This window comes from Megascapheus bottae, chromosome 8 (assembly GCF_031878675.1).
Source record: "Megascapheus bottae isolate mThoBot1 chromosome 8, mThoBot2.hap1, whole genome shotgun sequence".
NCBI classification, from domain to species: Eukaryota; Metazoa; Chordata; class Mammalia; order Rodentia; family Geomyidae; genus Megascapheus; species Megascapheus bottae.
In genome coordinates this window covers 62,025,236-62,052,724 of record NC_143516.1, presented here as the reverse complement: position 1 = coordinate 62,052,724, position 27,489 = coordinate 62,025,236, and the positions used below count along the sequence as shown (strand labels likewise).

Sequence of the window (27,489 nt, the reverse complement as noted above, 5' to 3'; positions counted from 1 at the left end):
AGGCTACCAAATTTTAAAAAGAGAGACAAATCTAAGAGGATTCCCCACCTGTACTGTTCTGAACTTCCAAACTACAAGCACACTGACTCTTAGGGAGCAATATGCTTTAGTTTCTACATAAATGCAACATTTCAGGTGGTGCTCTACAGACCATGGCTCACACCCACGACCTTCGCAGACCTTCTCACCCAGCTCTCTGCTGCTCAGGACTCCACTAGCCTCTTCAGTCTGGAAACTCCTTTCTTCCACTTACTGACACCTTCCCAGTATCTGACTGGTATTTACATGCTTATTAGAACCTAATTTAACACAGTCTTACCAAAGCCCAAACAACTTGGGAAAGGAATATTCCAATGGAGGCTTGATCTCAGGGCCTGGGCACTGTCCCTGAGCTTCTTTGCTCAAGGCTGGTGCTATACCACTTGTGCCACAGCTCCACTTCCAGCTTTTTGGCAGTTAATTGGAGATGAGAGTCTCGTGAACTTTCCTGTCTAGCTTTTTTTTTTTTTTTGCCAGTCCTGGGCTTGAGCTCAGGGCCTGAGCACTGTCCTAGGGCTTTCCTCAAGGCCAGTGTTCTACCCTGAGCCACCACACCATTTCTGGCTTTTTCTATGTATGTGGTACTGAGGAATTGAACCCGGGTCTTTGTGCATGCTAGGCAGGCACTTTACCACTAGGCAAAACTCCCAGCCCCCCTGTCTAGCTTTTAATACAGGAAAGATCCATACATCAGGCTGACTAGAAGACTGAAATGAACCATAAACAATGACTTGCTCATTCCCCAACACCTGACCGTCACTTCCCCAGCCTCATCAATAACAGCCCACCTCAGAAGCAATGTCAAACCACAAGCCTTAAACTCCACCAAAACAGTGATCCAACATCAGTAAGGCTGATACTGAGGATAAGGAGGAATTTTCCCCTCTGATTCTGATTAGCAGACTCAAACAGTAAACACAACTGAACCCTCAGCTAGACAAACACCGTCACCTCAAAGATATGTCTACCTCAGCTCTTTTTACCCTAGATATCATGTTCAGCGTTTCACGAAAGTGCAAAGCATGTGACAAGACAAGAAGGCAGTCCAAAAGACAGTGCCACAATCAGAACTAGTTTGGAACATGGCAGAAATTTGGAGTAATCAGACTTTGAACTTAAAATATCTATGATTAGTATGTTAAACACGCTAATGGAAAAACGGACAGCATGCAGGAACATATGTGTAATGTTAACAAGAATGGAAAAATCTAAGAACCAAAAGGAAATGCTAGAAATCAGAGTCACAGAAGCAGGCCTGAAGACTGCATTTGATGTGCTCATCAGCAGACTAGGTCCTGGAAAGAAAGGAGCAGACAGCTTCAAAGGTCAGTGCAAACTCCCCACACCAAAACACACAGAGAATAGGACAGGGAGAGAGCACACAGAACCATGAGATGCTATGGGGCAATGAGACCATGAAACACCAGAGAAAAGCAAGGCCCAGATTAAGTACCTGAGCTAAGCACAGGCAAACACTGTATTAATAGCAGAAGCTCAGAGAACAGAAAACAGGGTACACACAAACATAAATCCAACTAGCACATCAAAATTAAACTCCGCAAAACTGAAGACAAGAGAAAATCTTGAAACATGTCAGAGATTTAAAAAAAACTCTTTCTTGGGGAGAAGAATTGGCATGGAACCTCCTCAGAAATCTCACAAGCAAACATGAATTGAAATGTCTAAAGGTGCTGAAAGAAAATCTCAGAGCACAACTCAACGCCTGTAATCCCAGCAACGCCAGAGGCTGAGAACTCAGGATCATGGTTCAAAGGAAGCCTGGGCAGCAAAATCTGTGAGACTCTCATCTCCAGCTAACATGAAAAAGCCAGAAGTGGGGCTTTGGCTCAACTGGTAGAGCATTATCCTTGTGCAAAAAAAAAGTCTTGGGACAGCACCCAGGCTTCATGCATTCCACCACTAAGTCCCAGAACTGCCACCAAACAAACAAACAAAACAGCACAGCAAGGCATTACCTTACAGCTGGTAATTCGAAAAGGTTGAGACACCAGCTACACAGGTGTATGGGACATTTATTTAAAACATTTATTTATTTGTGAAAAAATGCTCTGAAAGCTTTCCAGTCACAGATGCAGATTTAACCAGCCTGGCCTCTGGAAAAAAGGGGGTAGCATGGAAATTTAGTGCAAATGTTCCAATTATTGAAAGGTAGTGGTGAATCGAAATGAACTGAATGGAAACCTCCGCCCCTACCTGTGACCTCATACAGTGTGGCACACTGAATATTAAACTACTCTTCCTCAGAAAAACTGGGTGCATTCAACACATGTGTTCCACACACGCTCCGTGGTACAGCCCTGGCAAAACAGATGAACATCCTTGCCTCACATATAATGCGGGCATGATAAACCATTATCAAGTTATAAGGCCAGAAGTAATACTGAGAAAAATAAACCAGAGAGAGAGGTCAAAGAAGGAAATAGAGCTGCTGCAAGGTATTTTGCAACAGAAGCCAAGCAACAAGAAGTCTCAGCTTCAAGGGAACCAAGTGTGTCCCTGGGGTGGACACGGGGCCGAGAAAAACTCGTGAGTGAACGCACATCCACTTCCTAGGTGTTCATGTAACCACAGGAAGTGCTTGCGCCGAGTCTTCCAGGGATGCACATCATATTCGCCACGTCAGCCCATTCTCACAGAGGCGCTGTCACAGCTGTGAGGGCACTGCTGACCTAACGCTCAGCCAGAGACTCACTGTCCACGTCTCTTTTGTTTTGTTTTGTCAGTCCTGGGGCTTGAACTCAGGACCTGTGCACTGGGCTTTTTCCTCAAAGCTAGCACTCTGCCACTTGAGCCACAGCACCACTTCAGGCTTTTTTCTATGTATGTGGTACCAAGGAATTGAACCCGGGTCTTTGTGCATGCTAGGCAAGTACTCTACCACCAGGCCAAACTCCCGTCCCCACTTCAACTTTTGAAGATTGAAATCTACAATACATAAATGCACATCAAGTATCAACTCACTGATTTTGAGATACTTTTGAATGTTGGTAAACAACTCAAAGTTAGGGAAGCTGATGATTTGTTTTAAAATGCTCTTTAAGGGCTGTGGTGTAGCTCAGTGGCAAAGTGCTTGTCTAGCAAGTGCAACACCCTGGGTTCAATCCCCAGTACCAAAATTAAAAAAGACAAAAAGGAAAAAAGAGTTCTGGAAAAAATTCTCTACAGCATATAACATTCATGCCTGTTGAGTTTTATGTAAAAAGTATAAAAGTAAATTCTTGGGCTAGGAATGTGGTTTAGTGATAGACTAGACTGCTTGCCTACCATGCATGAAGCCCTGGGTTCCATTCCTCAATAACTTATAAACAAACAAACAAAAAGCAGAAAGTGGCATTGTAGCTCAAGTGGTAGAGTGCTATCTTTGAGCAAAAGAAGCTCAGGGACAGTGCTCTGAGTTCAAGCTCCAGAACTGGCAATAAATAAATAAATAAAAGCAAATTCTTTTGTGTTTAGAATAGGAAACTATATAAACGATCAACTAAGGAGGTCAGATAGTCTTAGGAAATTGAATTCTTATGAAACATGGAATATCCTGAAAATGTGTTTATATTAGCAGTTTCTAGATAGACTACTTTCTGTGACAAATGGCCTTTATAGACTATCATCAATGCCAGAATCCTTTCCGTTAAAATGGCTGTAAAAGAATTAATATCAAATTACTCTGAAATTTACTTTAGATTAAATTCTATATTAAATATGAACTATATAGCTAACATTTCACCTTTCATAAAATATTTTCATGGAAATATTTGTGCCTCAAAAATTAAAGAAACGTGGGGGCCGGGACTTTGGCCTAGTAGTAGAGTGCTTGCCTAGCATGCACGAAGAACCGGGTTTGATTCCTCGGTACCCCACATACATATCAAAAAGCCAGAAGTGGTGCTGAGGCTCAAGTGGTAGAGTGCTAGCCTTGAGAAAGTCCAAGGACAGTGCTCAAACCCTGAGCTCAAGCCCAGGACTGGCAAAAAAAAAAAAATTAAACAAACGTATATTCACTTTGTGTTACCCATTTATGAAGAAATGTGAAGTTTTGCCCTCTGTAAACCCATCGAAAATGGAAACAGAGTTCAGAATTACTTTTAGGCAGTTGTTGCCACATAAACGCAGAAACTAAACTTTATTCTTTATAAAAATTCTTTTAAAGTTTGCTCTGTATATGGGGAAGTGGAAAGCAGAAAGGCAGAAAGACAGGGAGTACAGTTCCACACAGAAAGAGATTTACATGTAGGTAAAAGCAGTTAATGATGGGGATTTATTAACATGACACACGGGAGACCCATCCCACTGGGAATGGTGACAGACATAGAAAATGGCAGCAGAGTGTCACAGAAGCTGGGCTACAGTTGTGGAAGTGGATGAAGAAGATAGCAAAAAAAAATTCCTGGTTGTATTTGGTAATTAACTTTTTTTAAAAATATAAATATACAGGATAACAATGGAATTCACAGAAGATGCTAAGCAAAGATCTCCATCTTTCCTTTGGGATTAATCATGTGATACTGACAGAGATGTTTTAAAAAGGGAGAGAATCAAAGTCTGGTGTAGTTGTGTGGCATAAAAAGCTTACGTAGGCCTCTGCCTTCTTGATTTTGCAAGTATTCAGTAGTTTTACTAATCGCTATTTTAACTCTGAAAGTACTTTTTATTATGAACCTCCATAGAGACTGACAATGCAATTCATATGTAGCATAGCAAATATAATGTAAGGCAAATCAAAACTTGTAAAAAATATTTTCTGTCTCTCAAGGTTAAATGAAATAAAACTTTTAGAGCAATGGAAAACTAAAATCCATGTAAAGCAAAAAAAAAGGTATTTTGAATGCTGAACAAGAAATTTATCCCTCAAATGCAATTATATGCTAAATGCAATTATGTAATGTAGCAATTAAACATTTTCAACTGACTCATAATGATGTATCATTCATCACTGGATTCTCTGACCCTGACTAACTCTGATCGTTGAGCCAATGCACATATTCCTTAGCATTTTCACAGGACCCTAACTTTAAGGATCTTTACCATTTAAGGCAGAAGTCTTGACATCCTTCAATATATCTTCCCATATACTCAAAGAAAACTTCAGCCTAAAACTTAAATTTGTCGGGGCCATGAGTGTTGCCTAGTGGTAGAGTACTTGCCTAGCATGCACAAAGACCTGGGTTCGATTCCTCAGTACATACTCAGAAAAAGCCAGAAGTAGTACTGTGGCTCAAGTGATAGAGTGCTAGCCTTGAGCAAAGGTGCTCAAAGATAGTGCCCAGGCTCTAAGATTAAGCCCCAGGACTGACAAAACAAAATAACTTAAATTTGTCTATGTAATTAAAATTCAAATCTTTAATGCAGTAACAGCCTTGAGCAGGAAAAAAAATCAAATCTTTAGTTTACTACAGGTACAGCCATGTATTAGGAAAATCATTTTTCTCTGGTTTACGTTAGGGCTTTGTAGCTTGATAAAGTTTAGTTAGTTAGACACTGAAAAAATTCAATATCTCAGGAATGGTTTCAACAGTAATGATTTTATGTCTACTTCTCCATACAAAGTGGTATAATAAACAAACAAAAAGTCCTTGAAAATGAGGTTCTGTGTCTCTCAGTCTACATTCTAGTAATAAAAACAGGGAGTTGTGGCAGAATACATCCATAAGACTCATGAAAATTGGAGAAAACCACTATAAAGCCCTGATACCCACACTGACAACAGTGATACAGGATCCAGCACAGAGTGTGGAGTATGTTACACTGTATTAAGCACAAACAGCAGATATGACCTGCTGAAGCTCCCTTCCCCACAGCCCAACTGGAATTAAAATCCAAATCCAACTTTAAAATACTGACACAAGCATTTACTCGCCTCAAATGTGCTCTGGAATATAAATACACACATATTAATACCAGCACTTCTAGTCCTTTTATGACCTACCTTTTGTAGTCACTGAAAAAGGTGGAAAGAGTGAAAGAACTGGCATCAACCTGGTACCAGTGCTCATGCCTGTAAACCCAACTACTCAGGAGGCTAAGATATAAGGATTGTGGTTCTGACCCAAACCCAATCCAGGCAAGGAATGTCCATGAGACTGTTATCTCCAATAAACTGCTCAGAGAAAGCTAGAAGTGGTGCTGTGACTCAAATGGTATAGTGCTAGCCCTGAGCAAAAACAGAAGCTCAGGGACAGCTTATAGGTCCTGAGTTCAAGCTCCAGGACAGGCAGGCAGGCAGGCAGGCAGGCAGGTGGGCAGGAAGGAAGGAGAGAAGGAGGGAGGGAGGGAGGGAGGGAGGGAAGAAAGGATTAGAAATACTATTATACAGAAACAATGAATCTGATCTACCTTGGATAGGAAACTAGAAAATGAAAACCTCCCAAGTCACATCAATCAACTGACTCATACCCCAGGCTGTGCCACTTAAGCTATGCTGCTCCAGCCTGCCTTTGCCTTGGTTATTTTTCTGATAGGCTCTTGAATTTTTGCCCCAGGCTGGTCTTAGACCACAGTCATCCCATATGGCCTCCCTGCAGCTAGGCACAGACACCACACCTGGCTCATCTATACACACTGCTGATCACTGTTATGAGTATGTTATAATCTAAACCTTACCTAAGAGTTCACTGACTGGGTCAAACATCTTAAATTTAATAACAACTATAACCATGCCATCTTAAATGTAAGACCTTCTCAACTGTGTCTATGAATAAGTATAGCTTAAGTATGATAACAAATATCTCACGTATATGTTTTAAAGTAGTTCATGTTAACTGGCAAATGTACTCTACGGAGAACTTGAATAACTAGAGATTTGATAAATTGTAAGCATTATGGAAATAGTGAAAACTTTACTTTCTGCTATTGGAACAACTTCTTAAAAATAAACACTATAAGAAGAAAACACAACTGCAACTCTAGCAGCAGTTAATTTTGGGGATGAGGTTATTTGTACAGAAAACCAAGCAACCCATATGTTTTTAAGTAGTAATGGTTTCTGTGGCTATATAGTAAAAAATGGTAGACTGCCAGTTGGAGTGACAAAACTCTCCCAGAACACACTGCTAAAATAATGGCAGAACTATAGGAGTGAAGATGGCCCAAACTGCAACACGAGAAACTAGATGGCTCTTAGCTCATGTGCAACTTCAGACCAATTTTAAGAAAGATAAGGGTATCTGTATAGGCATGAAATAAAAATACAAGGGCTTAATCAAATTAAATCAACAAAAACACTTAGGAAATGTCAAATTTATCCTAACATCATCTAGGGCCTTTCCTGGATTTTACGATATGAGCTCCTGACAGGTAGCTGTGGAGATGTCAGAAGTGTACAGGCTCTTGGACTCCTCATGTTTGCCACATAGGCATTCTGCCCTTGGATTGCACAGATAAGCCTTTTTTTTTTTTTTTGCTTTTTTTGTTTTGGTTATTTTTAAGGTAGAATCTCATGCTCGTGCCTATTTTTATTTTATTTCATTATTTCATTTTTGGTGTCAATAGCGAGGCTTGAACTCCTGTTTTGGTGCTATCCCTTGGCTTTTTAATTCAAGGCTAGCTCTCTACTACTTGAGCTCTAGCTCCACTTTTGGCTTTTGGGTGGTTATTAAGAGATAAGAGCCTCGAAATTATTTGTATTTGGTTATTTGAAATTTGATAGGGAAGGGGGGAAAACCAAGACGGGTGGGAAAAAAAAAAAGAGCCTGGAAATCTTTCCTATCTAGGCTGACTTTGAACTGCAATCTTCAGATCTCAACCTCCCGAATGGCTCAGATTACAGATGTGTGCCACCAAAAGGCAATTAAAAAAAGAAAACCGAGACATTTTCATACAAAATAGGAGACATGGAACTACCTGAAGATCTTTACAAGACACTATCAGAAATATAGAATTATTTATAAGTGCCAGTTTAAATAAAATACAACTAAACAAGAGGGCAGAATATAATCAGGCCCTTAACATAATAAAAACAGCCAGGCACTGGTGCTCATCTCTGTAATTCTAGCTACTCAGGAAGCTGAGATCTGAGGATGGCAGGCAGTTCAAAGCCAGGCCAAACTAGGCCAAACTTCTGGCCCCATACGTTGATTTTTTTTTATTAGAGAATTTATTAACGTTGATTTTTACGTCATATTTTAAATGACAAGTTTAACAAACAAGTGTTTTGTTTTGTTTTGTTTTGCCAGTCCCAGGGTTTGAACTCAGGGCCTGAGCACTGACGTTGGACTTTCTCAAGGCTATAGCTCTACCACTTGAGCCACAGCACCACTTCCAGCATTTTCTGTATATGTGGTACTGAAGAATGGAACCTGGGTCTTTGTGCATTCTAGGCAAGCTCTCTACTATAAGGCTAAACTCCCAACCTTGTGAGACTCTTATCTCCAATTAACCACCAGAAAATTGGAAGTGTCGCTGTGGCCCACAGGGGTAGAGTGCTAACCTTAAGCAAAAGAGCTCAGGAACAGGGGCCAGGTCCTGAGTTCAACCCCCATAACAACTTCTCTCGTTTAATTAAAAAAAAATGAATAGATAAATTCTCGTTGCAGATACAGACAGTAAATAATATTTGCCTCTTTGCAGCAGCCAAAACCAGAGCCTTCAAATGCCTAGATATGGCGGGCGGGCATGATGTCACATGACACCATAGCAGGACCATTAGCTTCTTATGTCACTCTGCTTGATCCTCTGACAAATGGCCCCATCCTGTTGTATGGATCACTAACAACAGAAGTCAACTGAAATGGATGTCTGAAAACCTACTATTTAATCATCTTACTTCTGAATATGAGAAATATTTACTAGCCTAAAGGCAACAATTATAATTCTAATACGAATGTTAGTTGATATTTTTGTTTATATTAGTGAGATATTTTGTTTATATTAATGTCAGTGTTTCTATTTGTCATATAGCATGAGCAATATCTTCGTTGATTCATCGAGTCATTAGAAAAGAGAATGATTCAGGGTTTGGTTTTTGGTTTTTATGGGGGTGGGAAATTCATTGTGCTTTTTTTTTTTTAAATCAAGCACAACCCCCAGGTGCTAGGACTTAAACCCAGGCCCCAAGTATGTTAAGCTCATACCCCATAACTGAGCTATAGCCTCAGCTCCACACAAAGCTTTGAACATACTTTTGAGTCAATATTGTCACTGTTTTCCTAAAATGATCCATGAAAGCCTGGTCTGCCCTTTTTTGTGGTGCAAATTCTCTTATTGCCATTGTGCTGAACTGGGCAGATGCATGTCATTACGAAGAGCAAAATTAAAACAGGAAAGGAAAATAAAATAATAGTGGAAGTCTCTTTTCTGAAGGAAAAAAAAAGAAACTTTTATAGCAGCATGTAACCTATAATCAAAGGCTAACTGGGTTTGATGAGAATGTTGCTTTAATCAAATACTGCAATTAATTGGGGGATTCGTGGAGTGAACCGATACACGGGTTCTCGTTTTATTATGGACCATTGGATAGTATCTACTCGTGTGAATCCCCCTGCCCCTTCTGCTTCTCTGAGCCCAGATGTGTCAGAAACCAGCACAGGGGCTGAGTCTACATGGCGTCAGGAGCCAGGGAGGGGTGCAGATGACAAAAAATGAAGGAAGGCCTTCCTCGGTCACCACTGGCCACAGCCCCATTCCCCACAACCACATCCCCACAGCCAGGGAGCTCCAGGAATTCTTGTAAGAACAACAGGCCACCAGGAGTGTGGCCTAGTGGTAGAGTGCTTGCCTAACATGCACAAAGACCTGGGTGCAATTCCTCAGTATCATATACATTGAAAAAGCTGTAAATGGTGCTGTGGCACAAATGAGAGCTCTAGCCTTGAGAGATCCCAAGGACAGTGTTCAGGCCCTGAGTTCAAGCCCACAACTGGCAAAAAAAAAAAAGATATTTTAGCTGGGTGAGGTGGCTCACACCTGTCATACTAGCTACTTAGGAGGCTGAGATCTAAGGATCAAGGTTCAAAGCCAGCCGGGCACAAAAAGACCTGAGACTCTTATCTCCAATTAACCTCTAGAAAATGGGAAGTGGGGCTTGGATCAAGGGTAGGTGGTAGCCTTGAGCTGAAGAGCTCAGGGACAATGTCCAGGCCAAGTTCAAGCCCTATGACGCACAAAAAAAAAAAAAAGAGCAGCAGTCTTTGGGAACATCCACAGAGAACACCTGGAGGGACAGACAGGTGACAAGGCCACTTGGCCAGCCAAGGTGAGGAGCAGAGAGAGACACACACAGAAGACACACAGACACACACATGCCCTGCTTTTCATTCACACTGTGTCTAATTCTAAAGCCATCCTATAGCCAACGTGGAGTTTTCAGTACTTACTATGTTAGCATATCTTTACATTGTTGAAATGCAAACCAAGTACAGAGGAAATGAAGATATACATACTTGGAAGAAATTGCTTCCATGAACTCATCCAAAAAGTCGTCATACTCTGGGCCTCTCACTCTTTTCTGCCGTAGTCCAATGTACAATGGATCTTTAAGTAATGCCTATGGCAAAGAAAGGAAAAAGAACCAAAATAATTACAAGCAACTCATTTATTCTTCTTTAGCCTTTTTCTGTATCTATAGAAAAGGAACAAAATACAGAAATAAAATCTTTTTTTAACTAAGTTGCAGCCCAGGATAGTCTCAAATTCATATTCTCATTATCACTGGCATGCACCACCATGGCCAGCAAAAGAAAATCTTGACAGTTCACTCCAATACACCTTAAGGTCATATATATTACATCTATAGTGTATATGTACATATACAAATGTGTACACATGTTATGCATACATGTACAGCATATATGACATATATACTGCTAAATGTCAAAATTTTCTGAATTATTCAGAGAAAAAGGAATCATAATCTCTCAGTAGTGCTACTTAGAAAAACTATCAACTCAGATTTTACACAGAAACGATGTTAAGGCTTAAGGTATTATATCAACTTATGAATAGAAAGAGTGATTCTCTCTTTTCTTCAGAAAGCATTTTGATTTTACCTTTAATATAACTGACTTTAAAAAGAAATGTTTTAAACTTCCCTCCCTCCCTCCCTCCTCTCTTTCCCCTTCCTCCTCCTTTTGTCTTCCCCTTCCCTCCCTCTGTGTGGTACCAGAGATTGAACTCAGTGTCCCAGGCTCACCAGGTAGGTGCTCTTCCATTACATCACACCCTAGACCTTTCTGCTTTGGTTCTTTTTGAGATACATATGGTCTAATGTTTGTGCCTGGGCCAATGTTTAGGTCTGTGTCAATCTTCCTACTTAGGACTCGCATGTAGCCAGGACAGATACATGACAGGCATGGCAGATGTTTGACATACCTATTGGTTGAAACAGAGTCTCCATTTTCTATCTAGGCTGGCCTTGAACTGGCATTCTCCTCATGTCCATTTCCAAGTACCTGGGATACAGGCATAAGCTACCACCCCTGGCTTAAGATGTTCCTTAAACTGCTGTGTCTCAGACAACATTGCTCTGAGTTTTAATATATACAGCATTTGATATTATTTTAATAAATCAACTTGTGCAACATAACTTATTTATAATAAAACATCACCACTCATAATAAAAAAGAACTAGAAAACTGGAACAAAAATTACATAATCAATCGTACAGATAAAGGTGTCTGTACAAAACCCTCTTCACGGCACAGCTAAACACAACAGGAAGAGCTAACAGGAAGGAAAGCAAATTAAGGACCTCAGACCTCAGCACTGCTCCTCACCTTGGTACCAGAGCTGTGGCCATGGCTATGACACAAGAAGAGGAAGCGAGAGACAGCAACAAAATAAAAGCAGAATAAAGACCATGTGATTGGGCTGGGAGTTTGGCCTAGTGGTAGAGTGCTTGCCCAGCATGCACAAAGACCCGGGTTCGATTCCTCAGTACCACATACATAGAAAAAGCCAGAAGTGATGCTGTGGCTCAAGTGGTAGAGCTCTAGCCTTGAGAAAGCTCAAGAACAGTGCAAGCAAACAAACAAACAAACAAACAAAACCCTTTGCATTTACTGAGATCACGGAACACAAGAACATACACACAACTCTATTTGTAATTGATAGCTGAAAAAAAGAAAAATGGCAACTCTATACCTAACAGCCATGTTATGTGCTCCATCGTCGTCTGGTCTGGAAAGAACTGTGAGAGCCAACTGTGTCCAGTGGTGCTGACCATGGCTGGACACACAGAGGCCTAAAAGCCACCGGATTGGGGGGTGCTGTGCTCCAAGATGAAGTAGTACAGAAACACAAAACGGAAACAGCTGCTCTGGACCCTTGATTGCCCAAGGCAGGAAGAAACCAGAGAAAAGGATGAAGGGTCCTTCCCAGGACAGAGGCAGGAGGCCAGGGTATATCCCAAACCTAGGGCAATGAACTTCAGAGACCCACTGAGGAAGGAGAATGCACCCACAAAGAGAAGCAGGGGCCTTGGTCACAAGCAGGCAGCAAGAAGTCCCAGAGGCAGTGAGCAGTCAGAATGGACTGAGGTGCCAGCACACGAGACCCAGACATTCATGAATCAGTGAGGGGAACGGCTTTGCAGGTGTGGCGCTGTTAACAAGGTTATGTGTGTGCATGGTCTGAGAGAAGGGTGTACTCAACAGAAAGCCCCGCCTTGTGCATGGGTGTTCCCCAGTGTGCAGGTTCATTCTCCTCCACTGTGAGATCTCTTGGCTTGGCACATCTGGGTTACTTCTAAAGTTCTCCTTCACGAGGAGAGAAGCCTTCTCACGAGTTAGAAGTGAACATGTTAAGTCACCCAAGTATATTTCAGATAAAATGTTTATGACCAAGTGCTGTTGTAAAACCCAGTTGCTTCCTAAGGGATTTAACAAGAAAAGCAGAAGGTTTAAAAAGTTTATTGGCAAGCTGGGGTCAGGGGTTTGGCTCAGCGGAAGAGCCCTTGCCTGGCAAGTGCAAGGCCCTGAGTTCAGGACCCGGCTCTGGAAAAAAAAAAAAAAGCTATTAAAAAAAAAGGTTATTGGCAAGCTGGGCAGGTGGCTCACGCCTGTAATCCTGGTTACTCAGGAGGCTGAGATCTGAGGGTCAAGGTTCAAAGCCAGCTCGGGCACAAAAGGACCCTTATCCCCAATTAACCTCTAGAAAATGGGAAATGGGGCTTGGCTCAAGGGTAGGGTGGTAGCCCTGAGCTGAAGAGCTCAGGGACAGTGCCCAGGACCTAGGGATAGGGCGGTAGCCTTGAGCCGAAGAGCTCAGAGACAGTGACGAGGCCGAGTTCAAGCCCTGTGATCCCCCCCCCCACACACACACACAAAGTTTATTGTTAGGCCTCTGAGCCACTGAGGCTCAAGTGCCAATATGTTCCTGGAGGCTGCCAGCCTCAGAATGCTTCCTGTCTGGAACACATTAAGACTACTATATGAATTAGGATAAGAAGACAGTAGAAGGGAAATGTCACATGTTTCTCTTCTTCCCTCCCATCCCTTCCCATGCTAATAAAGTATATACTATCCAGAAGTCTAGCTACAATGTAAATTTCAATTTAAAAGATTTATTAATAAGATATGCTTTTGAATTGAATCACAGACCTATAAAATTTCTTCAGTAATAGCAATGTCCCTGTTACAAACTAGGTTTTTCAAAAATTTTAATGAGATTAAGAAAAACAAGACAAGACTTAAAAATTGAGAGTATTCTTATGAATGCTTAAATATGTATACATAATATATATGAAGTAATTCAACAAGGTTACTCAGTTTTTATGATGCTCCATAGACTAAGCAGTCTGGCACCTAAGGAACTGATTTAATTAAGTAGAATAAAGAAAACTCTCTGGGCGTCACTAGGGACTGAAGCTAGGGCCCAGTGAATGTCAGCAAGCACGCACTCCTCCACACGAGCCACACGTATGCAATCTGGGGCAGATAGTTAAAGGAGAGGTAGCCTGCGTGCTCCAGCAATGGCCACATGCTCCCAGTATAACAGCACCACTCACCAAGGCCTACGATGGAATTAGCCCATGTGCTCATCAACTGATGAGTAAAGAAAGTATATATATTGAATTCATTATGGATATTATATGCATATATAAGATTTTATTCAGCCATGACAAAGAATTAAGTCATGTCACTTGTAAATGAAGAGAACCAGAAAACATCGTGTTTGGCAAAAAAAAAAAAATAAGCCAAATTCAAAATGATACCCATCAATCACCATCTTCTTTCACATGTGGGATTTAGATCCAACACAAGGGAAAATGTCAAGAATGTAAAATGGTGAAAATGGTGTGGGGGCTTGGTGGGGGGAGCAGAAGAGTGAAAGGGAGGGGTGAGGAGTAAAAATATGACTGAAGTAACTTACATGCATGAACAAACGCACAGCAATGAGACCCACTGAAAAGGGGAGCAATCTGCTTGAGCTAGTCCTGTGGGAGTTTTTCACCACATTTCTTTTCCCATTTCCCCCACTTGAGCCCTGCTTTCCTTGCTAACACTTCAACCTGTGACACTCCTGAATGAACCTGGAATGCCTTCCATGCGTAGACTCCAGAGCCTGAGCCTCTGTGAGACCCTCGAGAGTCCTCGAATGCCTTCCGTGTGTGGACTCCAGGGTCCATGCCTTCACTGGCACCTGGGAAGCAGAAGGAACCCTCACCCACCTCCAGTGACAGAAACTGGCCAGAGGTAGCCAGGAGCCTAACTTCACAGGTGTGGACAGCATCCATTTCACTCTGGAACTTTCTCTGCTCACCATGGGGAAGCTGTGGCTTCTGCTCGCTTGGAAGGAGTGAACAAGGAGAAAGAAGGAACTGGCAGTCCTGTTGTGGCTATTCCATGGACCACGGACCAGGCACTATCTCAGCCTTCCAGGAAACACAGGCAGGCCCCAGGACTGGACTCTGTGTATGCTGGACAGGAGCTGCTTCCCTATCCCAGCTCCCTGGACAAACCCCACAGACTCCTTCTTAGCATAGCCCTCTTTACTAACAACTCCATCAATCCCTCCCTTGGCCTCAGTGGACCTGCAGAGGCCACATTCCTGCACGCTGTGGACCATGGCAGAGGCCTCACCTCTCGGGGGCAGGTTAACTTCTGGTTAAAACCTCTAGGGATCAAGAGCTTCGGGCAGTTGTAAGCAGGGCGTGCACACATGCAGCAGGGACAGGCTGTGCTGCACAGGAGTGACCAAGGCCTCTGGACACTAGCAGCTGCAGTGAACACCAAGGACACAGGGCCCCCAGGACCCCAGGAGCTGGCTGGCGTGGTCCCTTTCCTCCTGTAGAAGTCCTCTGCTCTGCTGGAGCTGTGACACTGCTATCGCTTCCCTCAGGTGAGGGGAGGGGCCCAGCACAACTGCTCCTCAGGCTTAGAGGCCCCCTCACCCCAACCCTGAGCAAGCCTGTCCATGGACTCTGGCCCCAACATAGGCTGGGACCCAAGGAAAATGGCCCAAAGATGGTAATCTAAACTTGGACACCATCTTACAAAGAGATCTGTTTTGTAAGTAAAAGACAGAAGCCAGGTGGACAGGCACTCCCTGGCTGAGTTGTGTCCTGTAACTGGTGTGTGCTTCCTAAGATGACAGGCACTGTAGTGGTGATGGAGACAGAAATCTGCTCCTTTCCTGACTGATGTGCAGATTTCAACTTCAAAACTCAGCTTCCTGTCAGGTGCTGGTGTCTCCTGCCTGTAATCTACTCAGAAAGATAGGAAAGTCCATGGGACTCATCACCAATTAACCACCCAAAAGGAGCAAGTGGAGCTGTGGCTCAAATGGCAGAGTGCTAGCTTCAAGTTCAAGGCATAGAGTTTAAGCCCCAGAACTAGTGTGTGTGTGTGTGTGTGTGTGTGTGTGTGTGTGTGTGTGTGTGTGTGTGTGTGTGTGTGTGTGCATGCACACAAATCGAGATTCTGGTCCTGTTCTCTTTGTTTTACAGGTGTTTATGCAACTAGAATTCCCAGCCTGCCCAGAATATCAGCAGGCTTCAGCAGTGGCGTTTTCTTGCATTCTTTTATTTCTTTCTACCAAGGCATAAACTGAATGAAGATGAAAACTGTGGTCAGTAAGCAGGTGACCTGCCATCTAGGTGCCTTGTGCAGAACTGAGGGACTTCAAGGAAAAGAAATGCATTGTTGCAGAGCAGATGGCCTCAACAGAAGTCAGAAGATGGAAAACAGGAGCCTGTAAATGGGAGCTTTGATTTTAATACTCTTCTCCAGCCAGATTTATTTTGTAAACAGCAGGAAGAACCATCTCAAATTCCTTAAGTTTAGCTCTTTCTTTTTCTACTGACAAGTATCATACTGTAAAGAAAAATCTTGAATCTTTTCTGAGGGAGCTGGGATATGGTTAAGTAGATTTAATGTTACTGCTGTTACTTTTGACCTCACTGAAAGGTCTTGAGATGTTCTGTTCTCAGTCTGATGAATTTAGGTGCTCTATCACTTGAGCCATGCCTCTAAGCCCTTTTTGGCTTTTGTTTTGCTGATAGGGTCTTGCTTTTGCTGGGTTAACAGTTTTAGACTGTGATACTCCAAAAGCCACTGAGGTCTTCTAGAGAGATTATGGCCTTTGAAAGAGGCACTGAACTCCTCTAACTAGCAGTATCCCACACTACCCTGACCTAACCCACCTACATAGCACAGAACCCCCGTAACACCCAGAGGCAACTCAATTACAGCCATAGTGTATCACCCCAATATGGAATGTCTGGACTGTAGAGTGTGTGTTTGTTTGTTTGTTTGTCAGTCCTGGGTCTTAGACCCAGGGCCTAAGCACTGTCCTTGGGCATTTCTCAAGACTAGCACTCTACCACTTGAGCCACAGCACCACTTCTAGCTTTTTCTGTGTATGGGGTACTGAGGAATCAAACTCAAGTCTTCATACATGTTAGGCAAGCACTCTACCACTAGCCATGTTCCCGGTCCCTATTTGTTTGGATTTTTAAAGGGGCAAGAATCACCTTCTGTCTAGCAGTTGTCATTGGTATATAAAATAAAACTTGGACTGAAGAGATCTGGAGGTTAATGGCAGCATGAGACACAAAGTACATCAATACAGTGCCGTGTGTTTCACTAAGGAGAAAAGAGGCATGAAGAACTCCCAGTCAGCTGGCTGTCTTGATAATTTTAAGGTGTATGTGCTGAATCACTGTTCCCACAACTAGTTCAATCCATGGTCGGACCCAGAAGCTGCCGCCTGCAATCCCTACTGCTCAAGAAAAGGAGACCTGAGGTTCACAGTTTGAAGCCAGAAAAGTCCATGCAGCTCTCATGTCCAATTAACCACCAAAAAGCTAGAAGCAGGGCTGTGGCTCAAGTGGTAGAGCACTAGCCGTGAGCACAAAAGCTCAGAGACAGGGCACCTTCTACAGCACCTTACCACACAAAAAAGGATTCACTGGTGCACAACTTTTTCCACACCGATATTAGACTGATGAATGCTCAGATGAGGCCCAGGTTTAAAGCTGAATTGCTGAACATTTTACATGCCAACCTGATGAAGTTTCATTCCTGCCCACCTTGCCCTCGAACTTTCAAGGCCCGTTATGGAGCTTATTTTTTTTTAATTGATTTGACATCAAAGTAACTTATGAAATAATGTTTTAAAACAAATGAAAAAGGAAAACATTTTAATGGTGAATGTACCTAATACTTTTTAGAAGAACTATTTAAACAAATCAGCCTTGATCATTTCTGAGCCATTTCCATCAAGATGGATCATGAAAATAACATAAACCACACTTATGCCCTGAGTTCAAGCCCCACTATAGGCACCAGAAAAAAAGAAAAGGAACATAAAACACGAAGGCGGCTAATAAAAGATAAATCACATTATAGAGAAGAGCAAATGAGAACAGAAAAAGCAATGTTTGGTGGGGCTGGGTATCAGACACCTGTAATCCCAGCTACCAAACAGGTGTCTGCAGGAGGGTCAATGGGAGAAGCTAGCCAGCCCTTACCTCAAAAACAAAACATGCATACACAAAGGGCTGGGTTGGGGCTTGGCTCACACAAGGGTGCTGCCTGACACAGCAGGGGCCCCAGCTTCACCCTCTGGTGCTGGGGGCGGGAGGGAGGCTCACCTCGTTCTGCGTGCCCACATCCAGCAGGACTGGCAGGCACTGCTGTGGGTTGACACCCCCACAGGCCGTGTACAGGGCCAGCTTGCCCACGGGGATCCCCATGCCGTTGCAGCCCAGGTCCCCCAGGCCGAGGATGCGCTCACCATCCGTCACCACCACAGCCTGCAAGACAACACAGACACTCCTCAGAACGCTGCGCACACCTGCCACCTGTGTTCCTCGAAAATGCCATTTGAATGTCTTTGGAAAAGATCATATACTGGTTGTTGTAGAAGAATGGGGAAAAGAAATTTGATTTCTATAATTATATATTATATTTTACATAAATTATATATTTTTAAATTGTGTGTGTGTGTGTGTGTGTGTGTGTGTGTGTGTGTGTGTGTGTGCTGTCCCTGGCTTGAATTCAAGGCTTAGTTGGTTGTTGGCTCTGAACTTTTTTGTCCAGGGATAGCACTCTACCATTTGAGCCACAGCTCCACTTCTGGCTTCTTGCTGGGTAACTGGAGATGAGAGGCCCATGGACTTTGTTGTCTGAGCTGGCTTTGAGCCCTGATTCTCAGTTCTCAGCCTCCTGAGTAGCTAGGATTACAGGTGTGAGCCACCAGCCCCTGGTAATTTATATATCTAATGGTGGCGCAGAGGGTGGCTTCGAGTTCAGTCATCTCCAGCTAAGAACTGTCGTAGACGGACGCAGCCAGGCCAATGGTCACCTGGCAGTGACACTGGTGGCAAATCCCCCGCTCCAACACCAGAGCCTGTCTCACTCCTGAATACTTAACACTACTTCTTTCACCACCATCCATCACCCGCTTGCCTTCCACTACACGTTGTGGACTTGTCTGGCTTCTTTCTTTTCTGGGAGGTGTGAGGTACTGCCAGCATTTTGAACAGAGTTCCTTGCACTTGTCAGGCAAGCGCTGTACCACTCTGCTGCTCCTCCAGTCCCCTCGCTCATTTTTTGCTTTTATTTTTCAGATTGAGTCTTGTGCTCTTTACTCAGACATGTCTTGGTAAACTTCCTTCCCTTTGCCAAGTAGTTGGGATTACAGCCATGAGGCACCACTCTCACCCCTAGCTTATTTCTAACCACCTTGAAAAATTGTAAAGCATCTATTTAAGTCATGCAGAGAGCTTAGCCAGCACTGTAACCCTGTCTTATAATCAGATTTATTGGCTAAGCACAGAAGACATTTTTTAAATCAAATGTTTCAAAACAGCAATTTTAAGTTCCTCTGTGCATCACTCTGCTCAACCAATATGGCAAAACTCCAGTTCTATCATCATCTTTTGTGCCTAAATCCTGTGTGATCGGCTATCTAACCTTAATTCCATGGTAATATGCCTCCCGAAAATGAATCCAGAGTTGCTGGATGAAATTAGAAATTGGCTATATATTGCTTACTGCCAGATATCAGCACCTCACATGCAGTAAATGATCAATATTAGTCAGCTGGGGGAATCCAGGAGCCCATAAAGTGAACTCACACTGTATACCATACCTGGCACAAGGCCAAACAGGGATGGCAGTTAACACAATTCCTGCCCCTTCCCACAGCACAGGGCTTGTGCAGGCCAGCTGGGAGGGCATTCATTCTACTCCTCTGATGCTAGTGACTAGGAAAATGAAGATCAAAAGGCTGAGGCCATTTCCCTAGTGGTGGGAGATAAAATCAGTACCAAAGGCACAGAACCTGGGCATGTTAGTGGAGTCCAGCACTGAGCTCCAACCAAAGGCCTCGGGCTTTCATTCCGTGCCTTTTTTCCCTAATAGTTGGTGCTCAATTGCTAGAACCACCTTACCACTTCTGACTTGTGCTGATTATTTGGGGATCAGAGTCTCTTGGATTTGTCTGCCAAGGCTGGCTTTGAACCTAGATTCTTAGATCCTAGCATCCTCAGTAGCTAGGATTATAGGCAAGAGCCACAAACACCCAGCTACTTTAAAACACATTTTTGAGATCTTTTCCTTTAGTTTCCTGGTTATCTATATTATGGTGAGCTTTAAAACTTGCTTTAAAAGTGAATTCAGCTGGGGCCAGGAGTTTGGCCTGGTGGTTAAAGTGCTTGCCTAGCATGCAAGAAGACCCGGGTTCAATTCCTTGGTACCACATATATAGAAAAGGCCGGAAGAGGTGCTGAGGCTCAAGTGGTAGAGCTCTAGCCTTGAGAAAGCCCAAGGACAGTGCTCAGGCCCTGAGCTCAAGCCCAGGACTGGCAAAAAAAAAAGTGAATTCAGCTTACATGGAAGGCCAAGAATGAGAAGTTCATGTGGTTCGAAGCCAACCACAGTAGAAAAAGTCAGCGAAATGAAACGAACACTACAGTAGGGAAGAGTTAGGCAGTTTCCACTGAGAAGGCCAGTGAGTGCTGCTTAGTCTAGTGGAATCCCAATGTGGTTTAAATGGATCTGTGGGACAGAAAGACAAGCCCCTGCCTCAGTGGGCAGCACCAGCTCACCTTGATGACCTCTTCCGGCCAGGCGTTCAGCACAGAGGCGATGTGGCCTCGGTCGTGGATGCTGATGAAGAGGCCCCTGGCAGAGAGAAAGGGGCCATCGTCATTATCTCGCTAGGGTCATGCTGACAAACATCTGCTTGTGTTTATCTTAGGTAGTGTTAAGTGATACAAGGGAAGAATTCACTACTTATAGAGATAGACACGGACTATAAAAAGCCTTACCATTCCTCTCAGAGTCATTTACTCTTGGACTAAATGAGATAATACATGTGAAAGCATGGTAAAAACTGGGTAGATGTGCACAAGACTGGGTGCTTCCAGAATACAGCCCTTTTGCTGGGACAGACACCGCACATTACACCTGTGCATTACAGCAGCGCATGTGTGCATCAGAGCACAGAATGCCCACACTTCTGTCATGTGGCCCAAGCTGCCTTCTCCCATTCTGCTATTTAAACTCAACTGATATCTTTAACACAATCTCCCTACTCCATTTCTTATCAAAGCCTAACAAATAACTTTACAAATTAAAAAACATTTTAAATACTTGATCTCCACATAAAATTTGTTGTGGCTTTTTTATTTTCCCTGTCCTGGAGCTTGAACTCAGGACAAGCTGGACACTCAAGGCTAGGGCACTACCATGGGAGGCACAGCTCCATGTCTGACATTTTAGTGGTGACTGTAGAAAAGAGCCTCATCATGGACTTTCCTGCCCAGGTCAGCTTTGAATCAAGATTCTCAGATCTCAGCCTCCTGAGCGACTATGAACCTGTCTAGGTTTTGTTGTTTGGTGTTCTGGGTTTTTTAGCTGCGTTTGTCTTTGTTTTTGGCACTGAGGACTGAAGCGAGGACATCACACTTGACAGGCAAGTGCTGCCACTGGGCCACATCCCAGTCACACAAGAATGTTTCATCTTAGCGTTGTTGTAACGCAAGGAACCCACATTTAAGAAAGTCTAGCATGATGAACTTTTAGAATCACCTTCCCATGTCTTACCAATTTAAACAGAGAATCTTGCCAGTCACCTAGAAACCAGGTACATATTATTCCCTCCCAAGAGTCGTCTGCCTTCTATCATCATTTATTTTCCAGGTATTTACAGTTTTACTTCACAGAGCTTACACTATCTCTAGGTACTTCTCTGTCATTGGGTCAGGTTTCAACTCTGAGCTTACTGACTTCTCAACTACGCTGGCCATTATTGACTTGGCCTCTCAAAGTAGTCTTCCCCTTTCTTCTCCCCACTCCTCCTCTTCCTCCTTCCCTCCCCCTTCTCTTCTACCTCCTCCTCCCCCTCCTCTTTCTCCTTCATGATAAATCATGACTCCCCAACCTCATGGTCACCCCCAGGACCTCAAATCACATTTACCTTTCTTTTCTCTCTCTCTCCTTTCTTCCTTACTTCCTTCCCTCCCTCCCTTTCTCCCGCCCACCCTCCCCCCTCTCTCTCTGTCTTTTTGTCTCTGTTTCTGTCTCTCTCTTTCTCTCTCATCCTTTCATCTTCAGTTCAAACCTTAAATCTGCAGAAAGGACTTCTCTAACATTGCTGTTTTCATAATATTTACAGAGCCATGGAAAATGACTTCATTAACCTCCTCAGTCCAGGCACACACACAAAACATGATTCTGCTCACAACTGTAACTGCACGCCTGTCCATGTTCTAGCACAGGAGAACCTTTTTCAAGTGTTTGCCTGAGCTGGCCTTGCTTGGCCCCTCCCCAGCCTGATCCCTCAGGACATGTGAAAGAAATATCTGTCATGTAGTGAATGAGTTCTTGGCAATATATCAAGAATAATATTGGCAATAGGGTAACAAATATTTCTTTTTTTACAGGGAACAGAGCAAGAAGTTTAATGTCGAGGTAAGAGGGACCAGAAGACTCCTCACATATGTGCGCACATGAGAAGTAGCACCAGCTTGGCTACCCTAGGGTGGATGTGAGGACTAGGGGCTGCAGCATGGTAGACTAGGATTTATGGATGCTGTCCAAATGGTAGATGAGGGGGTCTGCAGTTGCCCTGACGTCTCGAATATTTCTTAGGAACTGGTCAGTTAGCCAAGGTTTTCCGCATAACTGATCTCAGGAGACAGAATCATTTTTAGATGAATGACAATGAATGATGCCAAAAATTATCACTAATTCTAGCAAGATTTATTATAAGCAGGCCTGAGTTCAGCTTCTATGGAGGAGCCATTGGGCTACCTCGTACCACTTGGACTAGGAAACAATTCATTCACGACAAAATGCCTACTCTTCCAAAAAGCTCAGTAGACAGATGATCTGTAATGTCACACACCTGAGCCCGCACTCTGAGGGTCATTTGAACACTTCCTGGAAGGCCTCCATGACAAGAAAACTAATGAGATTTCAAGTGTTTTGGCATAGAAATGGCTCACATTTTCTGATCTAGAATTAGAGATGAAACATTAATCCCATGCACACATGCCCGCCATGCCACCGCCGCTGTCATCGTTGTCATCTCCTCTTCTTCCTCCCCCTCTTCCTCCTCCCTCTCTTCCTCCTCCTCCTCCTCCTCCTCCTCCTCCTCCTCCTCCTCCTTCTTCCTTATTAGGGATCATCCCCTATCTAACCTGCCTTCTTATGCCTCTGGACAGCTGGAAACAGTCATCTTCCTCACTTACCTCCTAAACTCCTTCTCAGAAAAAAAAAAAGTAGCAGAAAAATACCAGAAATATCTAAGTCCACATTATAGTGAGAAAAAATTTTTTAAAAAAACCACACCCAGAACTATGCAATAGGAGCTAAGTGGGGATAGAGAAAAAATAGAAATGAAGCCAGAGAATGCTAGACTCCTGTACATGAAAGAAGCCCTTTACCCTGTTTGGGTTACCAAATTCTACTAAAGTAGAATTTAAAGTAGATGTACTTGGTCTCACTTATAGGCTCTGACCACTGATTTCCTTCTAAACACATACCAACAAGGAAGAACAAAGGGAAAAAGCACTTCTCACTTTCATGGGAATATATACATCTATCTAACAATTGTTGGCAGTGCAAAGAAAAACAGTCCTTCATTACTTGACGGCTATGGAATGTGAGTCATATGGAGGCCAATATAAACTGGGGGTAAGGCAGAAGTGACAGACACACAGTGAAAGAAGTGCACAAGAGTAATGTCACCACTAATAGCAAGGAGGCCAAGACCAAGAAACAGGAAAAAAAAAAAAAAACGGCTAAGGTTTGCCCCTTGTTGATGTGAAATACAGAGGCTGGGTGCAGAATCCTAAGGCTAGTCTTCAGAGAAACTCTGTGAGGAATGAAACAGCACCCACCACACATACACCAAAAAAAGAAGGAAGGAAGCTTCCTTCCTTCGAAGGAGAGAAGACTCAAGTGTCTATGCTGGGAACTACAGGGAAAGACCTTTGCTTTCAACAAGTTTACAGTAGGATATACAGTTGAATCAACAATTGGCAAGCCATTAAAAGTAAGTTTTCATAATACATTCTATGTTATTTTTGGCACACAACTTAAAAGACTTTAAGAATTAAGTGACAATGCCATAAGGAAATTCTTTCCACGCTTGTCTAATTGTAACATACAATTAATTATACATACATGAATCTGAAGAAATAAATCACCATTTCTCACAACGTAATTTTATGCATAATAATTTAACAAATGTATCTGTTGTTAGAGGACTTATTTACTAATGATAGTTCTTTAAAAATGTATAAATTGGGACCATAACCATAGTTAAGAACAGTTCCTGATCTATGAAACACATTCAAGGAAACAGCACAATAAACATTCAAGAAAATCCAAAAGATTATGACAGACTACTTTCAAATCTCAGTTCAATCAGGTTGGAAGATGTAAAAGAAATGGATAAATTTACAGACGCATGCACGCTGCCAAAGATGAACCAAGAAGATGTAAATCACTTAAATAGACCCATAACAAGCAATGAGACTGAAGACCTGATAAGATCTCTCAACAATCCAATGTCAATCTTTAAAGAGATAGAAGAGGAAATCAAAAATTTCATATGGAATAATAAAAGACCCCGTATAGCAAAAACACTTCTTAACAGAAAGAACAGTGCAGGAGGAATTTCAATACCAAACTTTAGACTCTATTACAGAGCTATAGTGACCAAAACAGCTTGGTACTGACACAAGAACAGGCCTGAAGACCAATGGAATAGAACTGAGAGCCCAGATATTATACCACAGACCTATGGCCACCTAATCTTTGATAAGGGAGCCAAAAAAAATAGAATGGAAGAAAGACAGCCTCTTCAACAAGTGGTGCTGGTAGAACTGGTTAAGCACCTGCAGAAAACTAAATTTGGATCCTTCTTTGTCACCCTGCACTAGGATTAACTCCAAATGGATCAAAGACCTCGAGGTAAAAGCCGACACACTGAAAACTTTACAAGAAGTAATAGGAGATACACTAGGTCTTCTAGGTCGAAGCTTTCTTAATAAGGACCAAGAAACACAACAAATCAGAGAACGTCTGGCTAAGTGGGACTGCATTATACTGCAGAGCTTCTGTATGGCAAAGGACATAGCTAGCAAATTAACGAGAAAGCCTACAGAGCGGGAGAAGATCTTCACTAACCACACAACGGACAAAGGCCTCATATCTAAAAATATATCAACAGCTCAAAAAAATTGAACCACTCAAAAACTAATCTCCAAAGAAACAACCATCCCATTAAAAGATGGGCCAAAGACTTAAAGAGAGTCTTCTCTGAAGAAGAAACAAAAATGGCCTATAGACACATGAAGAAATGCTCAACATCTCTGGGCATAAAAGAAATGCAAATCAAAACAACTCTAAGATTCCACCTCACTCCAGTTAGAATGGCCAGGATCAAGAAATCTAATAACAACAGATGCTGGAGGGGATGTGGCCAGGAGGGATCACTACTACACTGTTGGATGGAGTGCAAACTCATTCAACCACTATGGAAAGCAGTATGGCAGTTTCTCAAAAGACTAAACATAGAACTCCCCTATGACCCAGCAATTCCACTACTTGGCATTTACCCAACCATCCAGAAACTAGGGCACACTAAATCCACTAGCACAATGTTCATTGCAGCACTATTTACCATAGCAAAGATATGGAACCAACCTAGATGTCCCTCAGTTGATGAGTGGATCAACAAGATGTGGTACTTATACACAATGGAATTCTATGCTGCTGTCAGAAATAACGACATTGCTCTATTTGTAAGGAAATGGAAAGACTTAGAAAAAATCATATTAAGTGAAGTAAGCCAGACTCAGAGGAACATAGGCTCAATGGTTTCCCTTATTTGCCATAATTGGTAGAAACCTTGGGCTCTCCTAGAAGAGATTTACAATAGAACAAAACCTAGATACATAAGGCCATATAGTATGACGCTAAATGAAAGGACCACCAGGATATTGAAACAAAAGCCATATAATGAGTGATTGTTGTCCTTGATGTACTGTTATCTCTCATCTCTTTTGCTGTCCCTTGGTTATCTCATATTGTTACAGTATTTCACCTTGTTATCTGATATATTGTGTATATGCGTATTTGGTCATTTGAAATTGGATGGGGAAAAACAACATGAGTGGCGGGGGTGGAGGGGAGGGAAATGGGGACCATGACATGAGAAAGGGTATCAATGTATGTGAAATAATGCACCTTCTATCTGGTGAATATAATGTAACCCTTCTATTAATTACTATAAAAATATATGAAAAAAAAAGATCTCTCAACAAGGAAAGTTCATGTCCCCATGGAGAATGGGCTAAACCCATCCGGAAGACCTAACACCATTTTTCCTCAAACGTTTCCACGAAATAGAAATGAAAGGATCTTTACCAAAGGATCATTACAGAAGCTAGCATTATACTCATCTCTAAACCAGGCAGGGACCTACGAAAAAAAGAGAACTATAAACCACTCTCTTTGATGAACATAAAGACCAAGTTCCTTAATAAAGCATTTGCTAAAGCTAGGCACCAGTGACACATGCCTGTAATTTTAGCTACTTAGGAGGCTGAGATCTGAAGATTGTGGGCCAAAGCCAGCCCGGGCAGGAAAATCTGTGAGACACTTATCTTCAATTAACTATCCAAAAAGCCACAAGTGGAGCTGTGGCTCAAGTGTTAGAACACTAGCCTCGAGCTAGTGATGTCCAAGGACATCACGCAGACCTTGAGTTCAAACCCTAGTACTTGTACACAAAAGCAACTTACCCACAGAATTCAACAACTAATAAAAAAATATTCACTACGATCAAGGCAATTTCATTGTAAAATTCAAGGCAGATTTAAACATATACATCAATAAATTTAATATACCACAATAACAGAGCTGACAAGAATTACATGACCATCTCAATAGGCACAGAAATAAACTCAACAAAATCCAACATCCTTTTATGATAAAAGCTCTGAAGAAGCTAGGAATGGGAAGACCACACCTCAACATGACGAAGGCTATATATGACAAACCTACAGCCAATATCACTCTGAATGGTGAAAACAAACCATTTCCCCTAAAATGAAGAATAAAATAAGAATGCCTACTCGTTCTACTCCTTTTCAATAAAATTCTGGAACTCCTAGCCAGAACAGTAGGAAAGAGAAAGGCATAAAAGCAACTCAAACAGGGAATGAGGTCAAACTGTAACTATTTGCAGATGACATGACCCCCCCCTTTTTTTTTTTGGCAGTCCTTGGCTTGAGCTCAGGGCCTGAGCACTGTTGGACTTTCTCAAGGCTAGAGCTCTACCACTTGAGCCTCAGCACCACTTCCAGCTTCTTTTTCTATGTACGTGGTACCGAGGAATTGAAGGCGGGTCTTCCTGCATGTCAGGCAAGTACTCTACCACTAGGCCAAACTCCTGGCCCCATGACCCTATATCTTAAAGGACCCTGGAAACTCCATCCCCGAGCTCCAAGAGCTACAGATAACTTTCACAAAGAAG

General features: G+C 42.6%; 1 protein-coding gene across 1 annotated transcript in view; it reads right to left on the bottom strand.

Annotated features, from left to right (window-relative positions):
* The window catches only part of Me1 (malic enzyme 1), a 93,375-nt gene that overhangs the window by 37,797 nt on the left and 28,089 nt on the right, over window positions 1–27,489 (bottom strand). Inside the window, exons 4-6 of the mRNA XM_090338508.1 lie at window positions 20,543–20,618; window positions 18,083–18,244; window positions 10,431–10,534 (exon numbers count right to left, since the gene is read on the bottom strand). Coding sequence (XP_090194634.1) covers window positions 10,431–10,534; window positions 18,083–18,244; window positions 20,543–20,618 — 342 coding nt within the window. The remainder of the gene's footprint in view (window positions 1–10,430; window positions 10,535–18,082; window positions 18,245–20,542; window positions 20,619–27,489) is intronic.